The following is a 14,515-nucleotide window of genomic DNA, read 5'->3' on the forward strand; positions in this document are numbered from 1 at the left end:
ACCCCCCATGCGAGGCCAGTGGTCTTGACCAAATCCACCAGCCACCTGCACGAACTGAGGATCGCCTTAGAACCCAAGCGACAGGCATCATTGGTGCCGGCGTGAGCAACTACTTGCAGACGACTGCACCCTACGCTCGATAGCTGCAGGCGAGGCTGCCTCCACATCTTGGACGAGGCCCCCGTCAGACAAACAGAGTGCACGTTGGAATTCTTTCCAGCCCTGTACACTATTTCCCTGAGGGGTTCAATCACCCGCCTAACGTTGGAGCTCCCAGTAACCAGCAAGCCTTTGCCCCCGTGTGCCTGCTCGGGCCCTGCTGAAGGAGCAGCCACCTGCCTACTGACAGTATCGAAGATGAAGTGCTCATAGGTAAGGTAAGCATCATAGAGCCCATGTTTACTAGGCTTTCATGCTCCAAATGATTGGCTCGGTCATCTCCAAATATTTATCATTCCTCCTGGTACACCTTGCATATTCTTTTACATTACCTAAAATTGCCTGACAGTGCTCCTGTAGTTTACATATTCCGAGCCTGTAGGAAGGAAACTTCCCGAGCCTGTAGGAAGGAAACTTCCCGAGCCTGTAGGAAGGAAACTTCCCGAGCCTGTAGGAAGGAAACTTCCCGAGCCTGTAGGAAGGAAACTTCCCGAGCCTGTAGGAAGGAAACTTCCCGAGCCTGTAGGAAGGAAACTTCCCGAGCCTGTAGGAAGGAAACTTCCCGAGCCTGTAGGAAGGAAACTTCCCGAGCCTGTAGGAAGGAAACTTCCCGAGCCTGTAGGAAGGAAACTTCCCGAGCCTGTAGGAAGGAAACTTCCCGAGCCTGTAGGAAGGAAACTTCCCGAGCCTGTAGGAAGGAAACTTCCCGAGCCTGTAGGAAGGAAACTTCCCGAGCCTGTAGGAAGGAAACTTCCCGAGCCTGTAGGAAGGAAACTTCCCGAGCCTGTAGGAAGGAAACTTCCCGAGCCTGTAGGAAGGAAACTTCCCGAGCCTGTAGGAAGGAAACTTCCCGAGCCTGTAGGAAGGAAACTTCCCGAGCCTGTAGGAAGGAAACTTCCCGAGCCTGTAGGAAGGAAACTTCCGAGCCTGTAGGAAGGAAACTTCTTGTTCTGAATTAAAGATGTCGTCAAACCTGGTTTGAATTGCATTTTCACCCGGAAAGGAACTTTTCTGATGGTTGTTCAATAAGAAATGGGAAAAGTAAACATTTGAGGGTGGAAGATCGGAATAATAAGTGTGCGAGGGCAGAATTCCCTAACAGACTTGTAGATAGTTTTGCTTGTGACAGCAGCAGAGTGTATAATTGCATAGTACCAACACATTATGTAGTTTTCTTAGTTATTTTTTGTACGCTGCAACCGAAAGGTATCTCGGATGTTGTCAACAAATACCAGCTGTGATGGACACATCCTTAGGGAGGAGTTCGTAGAGCACAACACCCATTTGGAGCCTCCAGATGAAAAATATTATGTTGACTCTGCCCTTTGCTGAAGTAAATTCTTTTTTCAGGGCCCAGCCATTCTTATGACATTAAGGTAAACACCACATTAAGGTAAACACCTCATAACTCGTCACCAGTAACAATACTGTCCAGGAATGCTCAGCAGGAAAACCAGTGATGTTCATGCAAATAAAATAAAGCACTTCAATTTTGTTGGTTTGTATTAGAGCATGCAGTACTTCTGGACCTTGTCTATTGAATGCAAATCTCCACAATGGGTTAAATGGCCGCAGTAAATCATATATGTCGGTCAATTATTGACACTTCCTGAATGCTGAAAATCATTCATGTCAGAACAAAGTATCTTGAAACAAGAAAAGCTTTTTCTGACATGTTTTCCTGAAAGCACTTGTTTTGTACACAATACAAAGGATTCAAGCTGCTACAGCTGCCATCATTTCTAACGTGAAGCAAACGACGTCACTAATGTGCTACTCTTTCCCAGTTGTGACTATGGGTCGACAGAAGCGTCAGATCCCACGCGTCTGCTTTGTCCCGTGACGTAAGGGTGTTGTCGTGTGTGACGTCATGAAGGCGCGGAGTTTGGTTTGAGTGTGGCTGTCTCCAGTTCTGTTTTATCTTATTTTATTTACTTTTCTGATCTGTTCGTTCTATCTCGTGAGATTTTTTTTTTAAAAAAAGACAAAAAACACTAATCAGCTACTGAAGCATCTTTATCTTCTATGGGTTGCATGGCTGTCTTCACTTACACGTTGTATCTACGCAAGGCGTCTAAATTTGTTTATATTTAGTTTGCCCCCCACCCAAAACACCCCATTTCCCGCGCTTGTCCCGTTAGTGCCATTAGGCTTCTTGTGGAAAGTGTGTGTGTTTTTTGTTTCCGCCATATTTGTGATGTCATGGGTCAAAGCAGACGGGTGGGATCGGACGCTTCCGTATTTCCGTGACTATTTTTCAATGCTTCACAACATTCATATTTTTTAATTATGCAAAATCCAATATAGTATTACCCCTCTTTTACACTTGTCCAAGGATTGGTGGGGCAAATGGGGGGGGGGGGGTGTAAATGAGGTAAATCGCTTTCAAAGGTAGAAATGCTCTGGAAAAGCCAGGCAAAGGTTTCGAAATGTTTGTTGTTATATAATAGTGTACATTGGTCTTATTTCTAGTACTTACCTCAAATGTGCAGTTAAAAACAACTGCTGATATTGCTCTGCCTTCTAATTACGCTTATCCAGTGGCAAGTTGAATGGTACTAATGGTTGGAACATTGTGAGATAGCCTTCATGTGAGCTGATTATTTGTTTGCTTATATTATATAGCATGAAAACTGGAGCTATCCATAATAGAAATGTTATGTCTTTTTAAGAAACATCCAGATTTTAATAACAACTCAATATTTACAATTTAAAAAAATCACAGTTGTAAGTATTATTGTTGTTTACAAAAGAAATCCATAATAGTTTTGTTGAGCTCTTGTTTGATATGCCTCAGTCTGTTCCTCCAATTTGTAGAGTGTATCAAGTGTATATTCACGCCCTTCAACAAAAAAAAAATTCTTTAGTACCTCCACCGCTGCAGTTGCCCGAGCACTGGGGCACAGTCTTCTCCTCCATCTTCTTCTCAGTCACTGAGAGAGGAATTAGGTGGCAATTCTCCTGCAGTGAATTCCTCCATGGGTCTTTCTTCTGCAGTTATAATGTTGTCATCTACCTGTAGAAATTCATTAGAAGTGCAACTTTGGCTGCAGTGTTTTCTGTCCCGCAGGAAGTAAGCCTATGCTTTCTTCTTCCTCACCTTCTGGCAGCTGCCACCTCATACCCTTAAAGAATCCTACCTCTTCAGTTTTTTACTGCACCCTTCACCAGCCTTCCACAACATAGCTGTGAAATACAGTGCTTTCAGAACTGAAATCCTGCTAATGTGAGACCATCAGGGACAAGTCTTTCACTGAGGTTATTACTATAAAATGACGTGGAGTGTAAAATTCCCTGGGCTGCATTTGCTTGTGCTGTTAGCTAGGAAAAATTCTAACTGCACATTTCTTAAATTCACATTAAGAGGATGTGCAGGACAGTGATCAACTGAAAGTTTTTTCTGTTTTGAGCCCCCATTTTTGCATCAAGTGTAGCTAACAGCTTTCTAAAAAGATGTGAGGTCATCCATGCTTTGTGATTGGCATCATATCTAGCTGGAAGTGAACATTTATCTACAAAATGAGGCTTTTTTTATTTCCCTGTTGCAAAGGGGTTGAGCTCCTCAGTCATCAACATTTGCACCCATCATTACTTTTAGCCTTAATTTATCGTTTGCCACCATAGCATTTATCACCATTGAATGACAAAATGTTGTTTGGCAACAAATTTAAAGTCCAGTTTCATCAATGTTAAATGTTTTTGGCTTCATAATTTGCAGTTGACTTAGATAATTTTCTGTTTATCTACTGCTACACAGTACCACTGTCTGCATCATTTGATTCACCACAGACAGTTTTATAACAGGCATATCTTCTTCTAAACATGGTTGTTCAGTCATTGGAGGTGCTGAAATTCTCAGTGCCAAGAATGTTGACCACTTTAAGTGCTTTGTCCCTTAAAAGCACGACATCAACTGGGATACATTCTTCTGCCCTTAACGCCTCAGACCAATGTTTTGTAATTTTATCCAAATATTCACATTCAAAGAACATCCCTTACTTTTGTTTTTGGGCATTTTGTGCACTTCCTCTGGCACTAGATGTAATTCCCCCCCCCCCCCCCCCCCCCAATTGTGTTTAACGTTCATACTGAAAGTTGCAATTTGTGGGGAAGAATCCACTCTCTCCAAAATCTGGACCATTGCTTCAATAGTAAAATATTTTCTTTCTTTCCTCTCCATTGGTCAGAAACAGTAAAAATATCTTAACACGCAAAGATTAAGAAGGAAACTAGTCAAGAAACAAAGGCAGTTGTGGCAGATGTCGTGGCCTCCCAACTCTGGTACAACAACAACAAAAATCAAAATGAAAACAAGAAAATGACAGGTGATAAATACTCTCACAGCACTGCACCGTGGTCACCTGGTCGTATGGCACTTGATGTGAGGTGAGGTGGCGTGTGACCAAAGGCCACAGTGGACCAAAGAAACTCTCAAGCCTATACTGTGCAGATATTGTTGCAGTCTAGGTTCATCACACAATAACTTTAGCACATAGCTGAAATGTGGTTTAAAAAGTGAGTGAGTGTGTGGACTTGAACTCGCTACTTTGTATCTACATTTTGTGACATTTACTGTTAGACCACGAGCTCGTGCAACATTGTAACAGCTGTAGAAGACAACACTTTCGCCAGACATCCGTATTCAATTGTGTTACCAAATCATGTGTATGGCTTAACTTGGAACTCATGACAGGCGGCTGGTTCTGTTGGCTGCCTTAAATGAACAACTTGGACTTACTTGTCTGAGACTGTACATGCATTACTTTGTTTGGGAAACACTTGAGTGACCCTGTCAACTCCCTGTCCCCCAACTATGTCATTGACAAACAATCTTTTTAAAGCATTGTCCACCAGATTATTATACATTTTTCCACTTTTGTATGATGTGCCACGTGCATATCTAATGATATCTTCCAATTAAATCGAATGTAATGCTCTGGAAAGTATTGCACCCAATCTCGTACTTATTCATATATTCTGTAAGCATGTATTTTCTATACTATGTTAGGGTGCAGAGCTATATTAAAGGCTGCCCAAATGTCAATAAACATGGCATAAATGTGTGTTCGGTCAACAGCGTCATTCTGTATCTTCTGGATTAACACAACTGGTGCTTGCGAAAACTGTGTTGGTTCCCACAGGAAAGGTCTGCAGTATCCAAATATAATAACCAGCTGTAAGTGCAAAGTAAGTTCCAGAAATTTCTGATGGGTAAGACTGGTTCTGTGCAGCTACCCTATGACTCTCCTTAGCCTGGAACAACCTGTACATCTAATCATGTAGGGCACTGTTGTTTTGCCGTTCTGTGAAGGCTTCTCCTTAGATGAAACATTGTATCTCACTAACTCAGTTCTTACAGAGACAAAAAAGAAAAATTTTCATGTTGGGATTTTCTGTGATCTTGCTAATGCTTTCAGTTGTACGGATTGACACCATACAATTTTACAAAGGCATTGCACTTCCATGGATAGTTGTATCTTAGTGATGGAAAATGAGGATCACATTGACCTTCTTTTCCAGCACTACAGCTCATGATGAGACTGGGCCTTGTTGACCACCTACGTCATCTAATCCTCTTTTGACTTCATCAGCCTTATGCAGTCTGTACTCCTACCTTTCTCAGATATGTCGTCCAGCCATTGCAGTCTTGATCTCCCCACTGAGTGGCTATCAACTGACTTTGCAGTTAGCATCTTCTTTGGCTGTCGTACTTCCTGTCTTTGACATTTCTGACTTGTTGTGTTATTGTCCTTGTTCTGGACCCATACACAACTGGTTTTATAACTGTTTCGTAAACTTATGTCTTCAGCTGTCTTGGAATGTTAGAAGATTGCTACATGTTACAGAAGCTATAATAAAAAAAAGAAGCTATAATAGCACCTGTTACCTGCAGCTATTCTTGCCTTTGTCCCTCTTGTTACTGTATTATCTTCTGTAACCATGTCTCCCAAATACTTTGAACCAATTTACTCTCTCAAAGCTTTCGGTCTGCTCAATGTCTCTCCACCCTGTATGGATTCTGTGTGGATTTGTTTTTTCATACTCATGACCAAGCCAAGTGTAGCCGCTTTGCATTCAAATACTACAGTTTTCCAGCGTAGCATAGCTGTCATCTGCAAATACCTTATTCCGAGTTGTTCTGTTGAAAATTGTACTATTTATTTTGCTTCAGTTTTCACATGACAGCCTCCAGACCCAAATTCATATTCTTGAGGGGAAAAAACTTTGTTTCACAAAGCGACTAGCGTCCAGCGCACGGTAGTCTATTGATTATTCATATGTCTTTGAAACGCATACCTGTCTGTTTTTGAACACATTCTAAGTTGATTTCTGAATGAATGGTAAGTTGATCTGTGAATGCGTGCATTGTGTACATGATGTCTCTGCCAGGGGAATCCTCGTCGCATATAGAAATAAACTTTCCTACAGACAAAAGGGGCTATACGAGCTGAGCGGAGTTAAGGCTGAGTGTTCATGACCTGTCGCCGCTCGTGGCATGACTTGCTTTTGTGCACGCTACCGCAGCTAACAATTACAAAAAAAAAAGAGAGGAATAGTCTCATTAGCAAAACAATGGCAAGAGACTGCTATTTGTTGTTACTTACATTGCTGCTTTCTTTGATAATGATCAACAAGAAGCAAATATTAGACTGCATATGATAGATGATGATCTGAACGAGAATTTAGCAAAAAATTTTCTCCGTTTGAAAATCTTTGCAGATGCCTCTTTAGTACATTACATTCTGCACAGAAATTAGTCATCTTAGGTTTAAAAATCTAGTCAATTGCCTTGCTTCATTTCTGACTATCACTTATTAGGCATAAGAATAATATGAATATAAACATCACATGATATGTATATTCTTATGCGTTTACTGTTTTCTCACTCTAGTTTCGTAGTTTATTAGACAGACAGGATTTAAATGAGATATCAGCAAACACGAAAGAATACATGGCAAAATGTTTATATTCATATTATTCTTATGATGAAGAGAATAGTGCATGTGATACACACTTCATAAAAGTTCCTATTAGCAACCATCTCTTCTCACAGGTAGGAAAAAATTCAGAACGTAGAGTTGGCAATATTGACAAACATCCCAAACAGCCTTGTCAGTCGGATTTTCGTAGTACATTGAAATGCTGTTGCATTCGAAGATGAACAATACGGAATTTGTATTTACTTAGTTGGATAATTTATGAAAATGCAATGATCGAAACTCGGGGCGGAGAAAAAAAAGCTCGTCTTCCACCTTTTATTTTTTATTTTTATTTTATTTTTTATACTGACGCAGAGGTTTTGGCACCAGTATTTATCTTTGTGCCTGCAAAGCATGCCTGTGTAGCGCTACATATATTAGACGGCAGAAGTTAGTTGTGGCGACACCTACCAACATGTGGCGAAGAGTTCTCGGGCTTCCAGCCGGGTGGCAGTGTCTTCAAACTGCGACGTTTCGACGAGTGACATACTCATCATCTTCTGGCGAAGACACTGCCACCCGGCTGGAAGCCCGAGAACTCTTCGCCAGCTGTATACGCCGGGAAAGCATACATTCACATTTACCTACCAACATTTTTCAGAACTTCAGCTTACTCTGCACTCGATTCTAAGCCGCAGGCGTTTTTTGGATTACAAAAACTGGAAAAAAATGCGGCTTAGATTCGAGTAAATACGGTAAATCATACTTGGTTCGTTGTAATAGGTGCACGGGCAGTGATGGCTACATTGTTGTGCGCCCAAGTGAAATGGACCGTAAACAGTAAAGAGGTGAGAATAGAAGCTTTTGAGATGCGATGCTACAGAATAATGCTGAAAGTTAGGTGGGTAGGTTGAATAACTGATGAAGTGATAATTGAATTGGCTAAAAGGGAAAAAAAGTTTAATTGGACTAAAAGAGGGCATAGATTTGTAGGCTAAATCCGGAGCATTAAGGAATTGTGATTTTGTTATGTAGGGAGTGGGAGGGGAAGGGGGTAAACATTGTAAAAGGAAACAAAGGTTTGACTACAGGAAGCAGTACAAGTTGTTTTAGAGTGTTACAGGTTTAGGGAGTTAAACAGGGTAGTTTACCATGGAAAGGTGCATTGAAATAGTCTTCAGACTGATCTCAGCCATTGCACTCTCACAGTATTGGTGCCAGGTAACTCAAAATTAAAAAGAATAATTCTCTTAATAATGGAGACCTATTTAGAATCGTTAGTTTTTCTTCATAATTTGAGATTCTTTGTCTTACAGTGTGTCTTAGAATGTACCGGTAATCCCCGTTTTTACTGTTGGAGTAAATTTACACAAGTGTTAGGCTTGTTATGTGTTTACTTAGAACAATACTTTATCGCTTCTGAAAGCATGTTAAATGTGTGGACTCGGCTGCGTTACATCAAGAAATGAATGCACCAAGCTAGAATGTTTGTCTGCAAGTGTTTTGGACTGCAAAACATTACAAGTCTAACTTTTTGTTGCCTTTTCATAGTGCTTATTCAGTTTTTGCTATGTTATGTATGTAGATGAATACAAATTTCAATGTTTCTTCACACTTATGAAAGCAAATTAGACTGCTGTGAAACAGTTGTAGATCTACAGCAAATAAACAATGTTTTCAGCCTTCAGTTGCAAACATTGTTTATTTCCTGTACATTTCACAGTTGCTGACACGCTGCAATATGTTAAAGATTTGTAAAAAAGTTGTAGATCTGTTTAGTGGTTTGTATGCACCACTGCAGTGTAGTGTGTGATCCTCTTTTGTGAATTAGGAAGGTAAGACTAGCCATACGAGGAAGATTCTACACCAATTTAGATTCTTAAATAAAATTTTCTGGTCTGCACTATCATGTGCATTGGCAAGGTTATGGGAAATGCCAGAACAACTGCATTTTTCCTCTTTTTTTTTTAGCTCAGCCAAAGCATCACTTACAAACATACGTAAATGTGATGTGCATGCAAAGCTCTGCTCAGAAAAGTGGACCAACATTTTATAATACATTGCTTACTAGTAGAGATAAACAGAAGATTGTGTAATGTGTTTGTAAGAAAAGTTGAATTCCGTAGTTTATGTTGACATTGCTAAATCATTGACTGGTAATGAAAGTGTATCAAAGGTCATACAAAAGCACAACATTGTAGTACTCCACAAGTTATACTGCCATACACCAAGAATTATTGCATATTAAAGATATGATGATTACCGTTCCCTCCTAAGGGATGTAGTTTTTCCTGCATTTAAACTTGAAATGACTTGTGTTTACATTCGATATGACTCCTGTAACATGGAGCAGAAAGCAATACTTAAATATGAATCTCCATATGCTGTTGCTGGAACATCTGCGAGAGTTATCCTTTGTGTTTTTAAGGTTCTTTGCCTCAAAGGTCATATTTTTTGTTGTCTTAACAACCATGCCCACTAAAGTGTCTTCTACATCTACTGTCTGCAAACAATCACGAGGTGGGTGGCAGAGGGTACATTCCATTGTACCAATTATTAGCATTTCTTCCTGTTTCACTCACGTACGGAACGCAGGAAGAATGAGTGATTGAACGCCCTGTGCGTGCAGTAATTATTCTAATCTTATCCTCACAATCCCTATGTGAGCGATATATAGGGGATTGTTGTATGTTCCTAGAGTCATCTTTTAAAGCTGGTTGTTGGGACTTTCAGGCGTTCTCAGAATAGTTTACATCTATCATCGAGAGTCTTCCAACTCGGTTCATTGTCTCTCTCTCTCTCTCTCTCTCTCTCTCTCTCTCTCTCTCTCTCTCTCTTTGTGACACCCTCCCACAGATTAAATAAACCTGTGACAATTTGTGCTGCCCTTATCTGTATACATTAAATATCCCCCATTACTCATATTTGGTGTGGGTCCCACACACTTGAGCAATATTCTAGAAACAGTTACACAAATTATTTGTAAGCAATCTCCTTTATGGGCTGATTGCACTTCCCCAATAAACTGAAATCTGCCATCTGCTTTACCCATGACTCAGCCTATATGATAATTCAGTTTCATATCCCTACAAAATGCTACACCCACATATTTGTATGAGTTGACTGATTCCAACAGTAACTCTTTGATATTATAGTAATAGGATACCGTGTTTTTTTTTTTGTTTTGTGAAGTGCACAGTTTTACATTTCTGTTCATTTAAAGCAAGTTGCCAATCTTTGCACCATTTTGAAATATTATCAAGATCCCACTGAACATTTATGGAGCTTCTTTCAGATAGTACTTCATTACAGATCACTGCTTCATCTACAAAAAGTCTGAGGCTACTTTTAATATTGTCTGCAAGATCGTTAATACACAGCATGAACAGGAAGGGTCCAAGCACACTTCCCTGCGGCACACATGAAGTTACTTCTATATCTGATGACTCTCCATCCAAGCTAATATCCTATGTCCTCTCTACCAAAAAGTCTACAGTTAAGTCGCAAATTTCACTGATGCCCCATACGATCATACTTCTGAAAATGTGTAGGTGTGGTGCTGCATCAAATACTTTTAGGAAATCAAGAAATACTAAAACTACCTGACTGCCTTGATACAAAGCTTTCAATATGTCACTGAGAAAAGTACGAATTGGGTTTCACGTGATTGTTTTCAGAATCCATGCTGGTTGCCATTGAGAAGGTCATTCGGTTCGTTACCTCATTACATTTTAGCTCGGAATATGTTCCAAGATTCTGTAACAGATCAACATCAAGGATATTGAATGGTAGTTTTGTAGATAATGTCTACTATCCTTTTTGTAGACGAGTGTGACCTGTGTGTGTGTGTGTGTGTGTGTGTGTGTGTGTGTGTGTGTGTGTGTTTTAAAGAACTGGGCATGGTATTTGTTTTTGAAGGATGTGTACGATAAATTATGGTTACAAGACCAGCTAACTCAACCATGCAATAGTTCATCCACAGATATCTCAGCTCCATTGTGTTTTCAGATAAGCACTTTGTCACATTTTTTGTGGATGCCAAATAGTTGTTCAGAATACTGTTTTTGAGGTTTTGTATTCATCTTTTTAACACAGTGTTCAACTTTTTCTTCTGCGTAGAAAGCAGTAAACGTATGAGAGACTATTACTGATTTCTTATGTCGGTCACTTATTTAAATGCATTTGTAAGCACACGTTACAAAGGCACAGTATTTTTTTGTTACCAGTTCTTTGGTCAGCTTTAGTCTTCCTGTTATCTAATTAGACACCTGGACACCTCTATTGACACAGCAGTAATGAATTTTTCTTTTCATGCTTCATATGTTTACATGATTGTTTTAATTAAATCTGGTGTTAATATCATTATTTGTAGCCTATAACTTGTGGAAATTTACCTAGTTTGTTCCATGAGCACATTGCGCACATTTAACCTCTCTAAATTTAACCTGCTGTATCTTGCGTTTTTGCTCAAATGCGCTAAGTCTTAACCATTGTATTAATCAAATAACTGAAGAAAAGTGTGAAAATTAAATGTGGCATTTGGAATGCAGGTACTTAGTAGTTGCAACTATTTGTAAGGTGGGGTACAGTGATACGCTGATATGACACATCATCAAACTGTGGTGAACTAGTTGAGACAGAACTGTGACTGTAGTGATGAACTCTCGCCCCTCACACTTGGCATTCCATTTTAACTCATCTGTTTGAGATACGGTCAATCCTTTGAATACACTTGTATGGTGGTGTGTTTTTTACCAGTGATACTTGCTTTAGTGTTTTCTTCCAGTCCTATCTTGTTTGCAGTGCAAACAGAAAGTTTGAGGAATTATTTGTAAATAAATCACGTGCATCATTGTAGGTTGCGTTGTAACAGAATTCTTCTTTTGGTATTTGGAGGTAAATATTATTTGCTGATAATTGCCAGTATCATTTAATAGTGTCGCTAACAACCATTCACCATAAAATATTCCAGATGGCGAAAGACTGGTGGGAATGCCAGCAAAGCGTCAAGCTGTTACTAATTCTGCAAATACGTTTTATGCAACCAAGAGACTTATTGGAAGAAGATTCAATGATGCTGAAGTGCAGAAGGACATGTAAGAATTTTGCCACTTCTCTAAAAGTTGAATTTTTTTTGTGCATATAATTTACTGTACATTGGATACTATTTGAGTACTAAATTTTTTGTAAATAAGCAACACATGCCAATCCGTGCTTAGTTATAATCCTGTTTAGAAGCATATATCACGCAAGTTTACAAAAATGTTTTCTTTTAACATTGTTTGACAGTGTGTCTTTCCTTTGTCGAAGTTAATAAACATTTTGGAAATGGCTGATTCACATGTTGACAGTGTGGTAACACAATGAGACCTCTAACTTGGGAGTAGTAGTACCCACGCAATATTTGAGACTGGCTGAATAGGTCCACCTCACCTGGTCTGTATTGCCCCACCACTCTGAGAATATTCTCAGTCATTTGAGAAAATCGTGAAAATCAACAAAATACTGTTTGAATGCTCAGACATACACTTAAAGTACTCTCAAATCCACATATTCAACAGTATTTTCATTTATCCTTGATCTGCTCTAATGGATTTCCAAAAAGTATACCAACGCATCCATCTCATCATTTATATACGCTCTTCTGTGTGAGAATGTATCCCCACAACAGAATAATGGAACATTCTGAAAACTAGAGTGTTTTGGTAGTTACTACTTGACAGCCTTCAGTGGGAGGCTGGCAGTTTAATATAAATGTTTAAATAGCTCACATGAGAGAAGAGTACAGAATGAGCTACTTATGGTCTGCTCTTCATTTGGTTCTCTCCATTACATAGTAGTGAAATGCCTTAAAGATCAAATGGGTTGTCATCATGGGAACAAAATTCATTTCCATCTTGTGCTAAATTGATATGGTCAGAATCATGGTTGCATCTGATGATATAGTGGAGTATAAAATATGGCTCAAGTCAAATTGGTTTATTACTTTGTTTTAATAAATGTGGCAAACTTACAAAAAATAAAATAAATAAAAAAAATCGTGACTGAAGATATTCAGCCTGAGGGTAAACTGTGATGGACATGGCCACTCCACTTATAGCACTAGTAATGCCTCTGTTTGTAAATATATGAACTACACTGATGATTAAAAACATTGTTTTGGTGTTTGTTACTTCTTGTGCATAATTGCCACATAGGCAGTCACTTGTCTTGCTTACGGCTGGGATAACAAGGAACATGCTGCCAACAAGGACCGAATGCAAGTTTTCCAGCTGCGGGCGACACTTTTAAATCAGCTGCCGGTACTAGTAGCCGACAAATTACATTTGTAAGCTGCCCTATTCAAACACTATGCTAACTGATGCTGTTGTGGCACATTGGCATCAACAGACACTTATGTGACACTGAGTGCTCTTGTTAGAGGAACTAAGTTACAAGGTATAGTGTGAACCAACAAGTAATTTTGATCAAGCAGTATCATGTGTAGTTCTTGTGAACTCCGTGTTGCTGCAAATGGTTATTGAAAAGTGAGCATTGGTGGAACACTGACATTGTATCATTGTTAGGTTTATTATTTTTGAAAGGATTGTGGTGACACCTCTGCAGGGTACCCCAGATTTTACGCTAGTTTCAAGGAAAAATCTGTGTTGCAATAACAAGTACATGAATTAGGATAGATTGCTACATACCACATAGAGGCGGTGTTGGATGGCAGGCAGGCACATTAAAGAGTAAGCTGAGCTAGCAAGCATCCATCACAAATTCATACTTACACACATCATTACGGTGAATACCTGTCCCCCAATGGGGCTCACCACTCTGCGGTGAGTTTGTGTTTGGCTACCATGGGCTCCCAGCTTTTGCAGCACATTTTCCCTCTCGTACTGCATGTCTATCCTCCTATTTTTGTCCCGTCCCTAGGGAGGGGAAATTTGCAGGAACATGTCTGCACTTTCAGTAGCCTGACATCAGAACAGTCCCCACACATCTTTTCCCTATCCTTACTCTGTTTTGGCGTTTGATGATTCTCTTAGTTTCTTCTTCCTCACTGTGCACTCCTCCCAAGCGTCTGTCGTGTAACAGGTGACTAATTCCCAGCCTCAGGTCGACAAGTAGGGTGTGAGAATACCCCATGGTACAGCCACAGCCCAGGGAGAGGTGATTGCCTGAGCTGTTACCTTTCCAAATTGCCAATTGGTCCCTCAGTTAGGAGCTCTGGAGGTGTGACCTCTGGCGTGAGCCGCCCCCCCCTCTTGAGCTGGGTTGCATTCCCTTCCCCATATCCAATCCTTTCCATCCTATCTCCCACCCCCCCTCTTTCTTCTTTGGTGTTTCCCTTTCTAAATTGTTTCCATAGTGTGAGCCATTTGGGGACGAATCCACTCCCTAGTGTCTCTGGTGTGGGTTCCTCTCCTCCTCCCCCCCCCCCCCTCCTC

The 14,515-nt window shown here is 40.1% G+C and overlaps 1 protein-coding gene across 1 annotated transcript in view; it reads left to right on the top strand.

The window, feature by feature from the left end:
* Nucleotides 1–14,515, top strand: part of LOC126091959 (heat shock 70 kDa protein cognate 5) — an 81,826-nt gene that overhangs the window by 19,764 nt on the left and 47,547 nt on the right. The window contains exon 4 of the mRNA XM_049907302.1: nucleotides 12,052–12,175. Coding sequence (XP_049763259.1) covers nucleotides 12,052–12,175 — 124 coding nt within the window. The remainder of the gene's footprint in view (nucleotides 1–12,051; nucleotides 12,176–14,515) is intronic.

Source organism: Schistocerca cancellata, chromosome 7 (genome assembly GCF_023864275.1).
Source record: "Schistocerca cancellata isolate TAMUIC-IGC-003103 chromosome 7, iqSchCanc2.1, whole genome shotgun sequence".
Taxonomy (NCBI): Eukaryota; Metazoa; Arthropoda; class Insecta; order Orthoptera; family Acrididae; genus Schistocerca; species Schistocerca cancellata.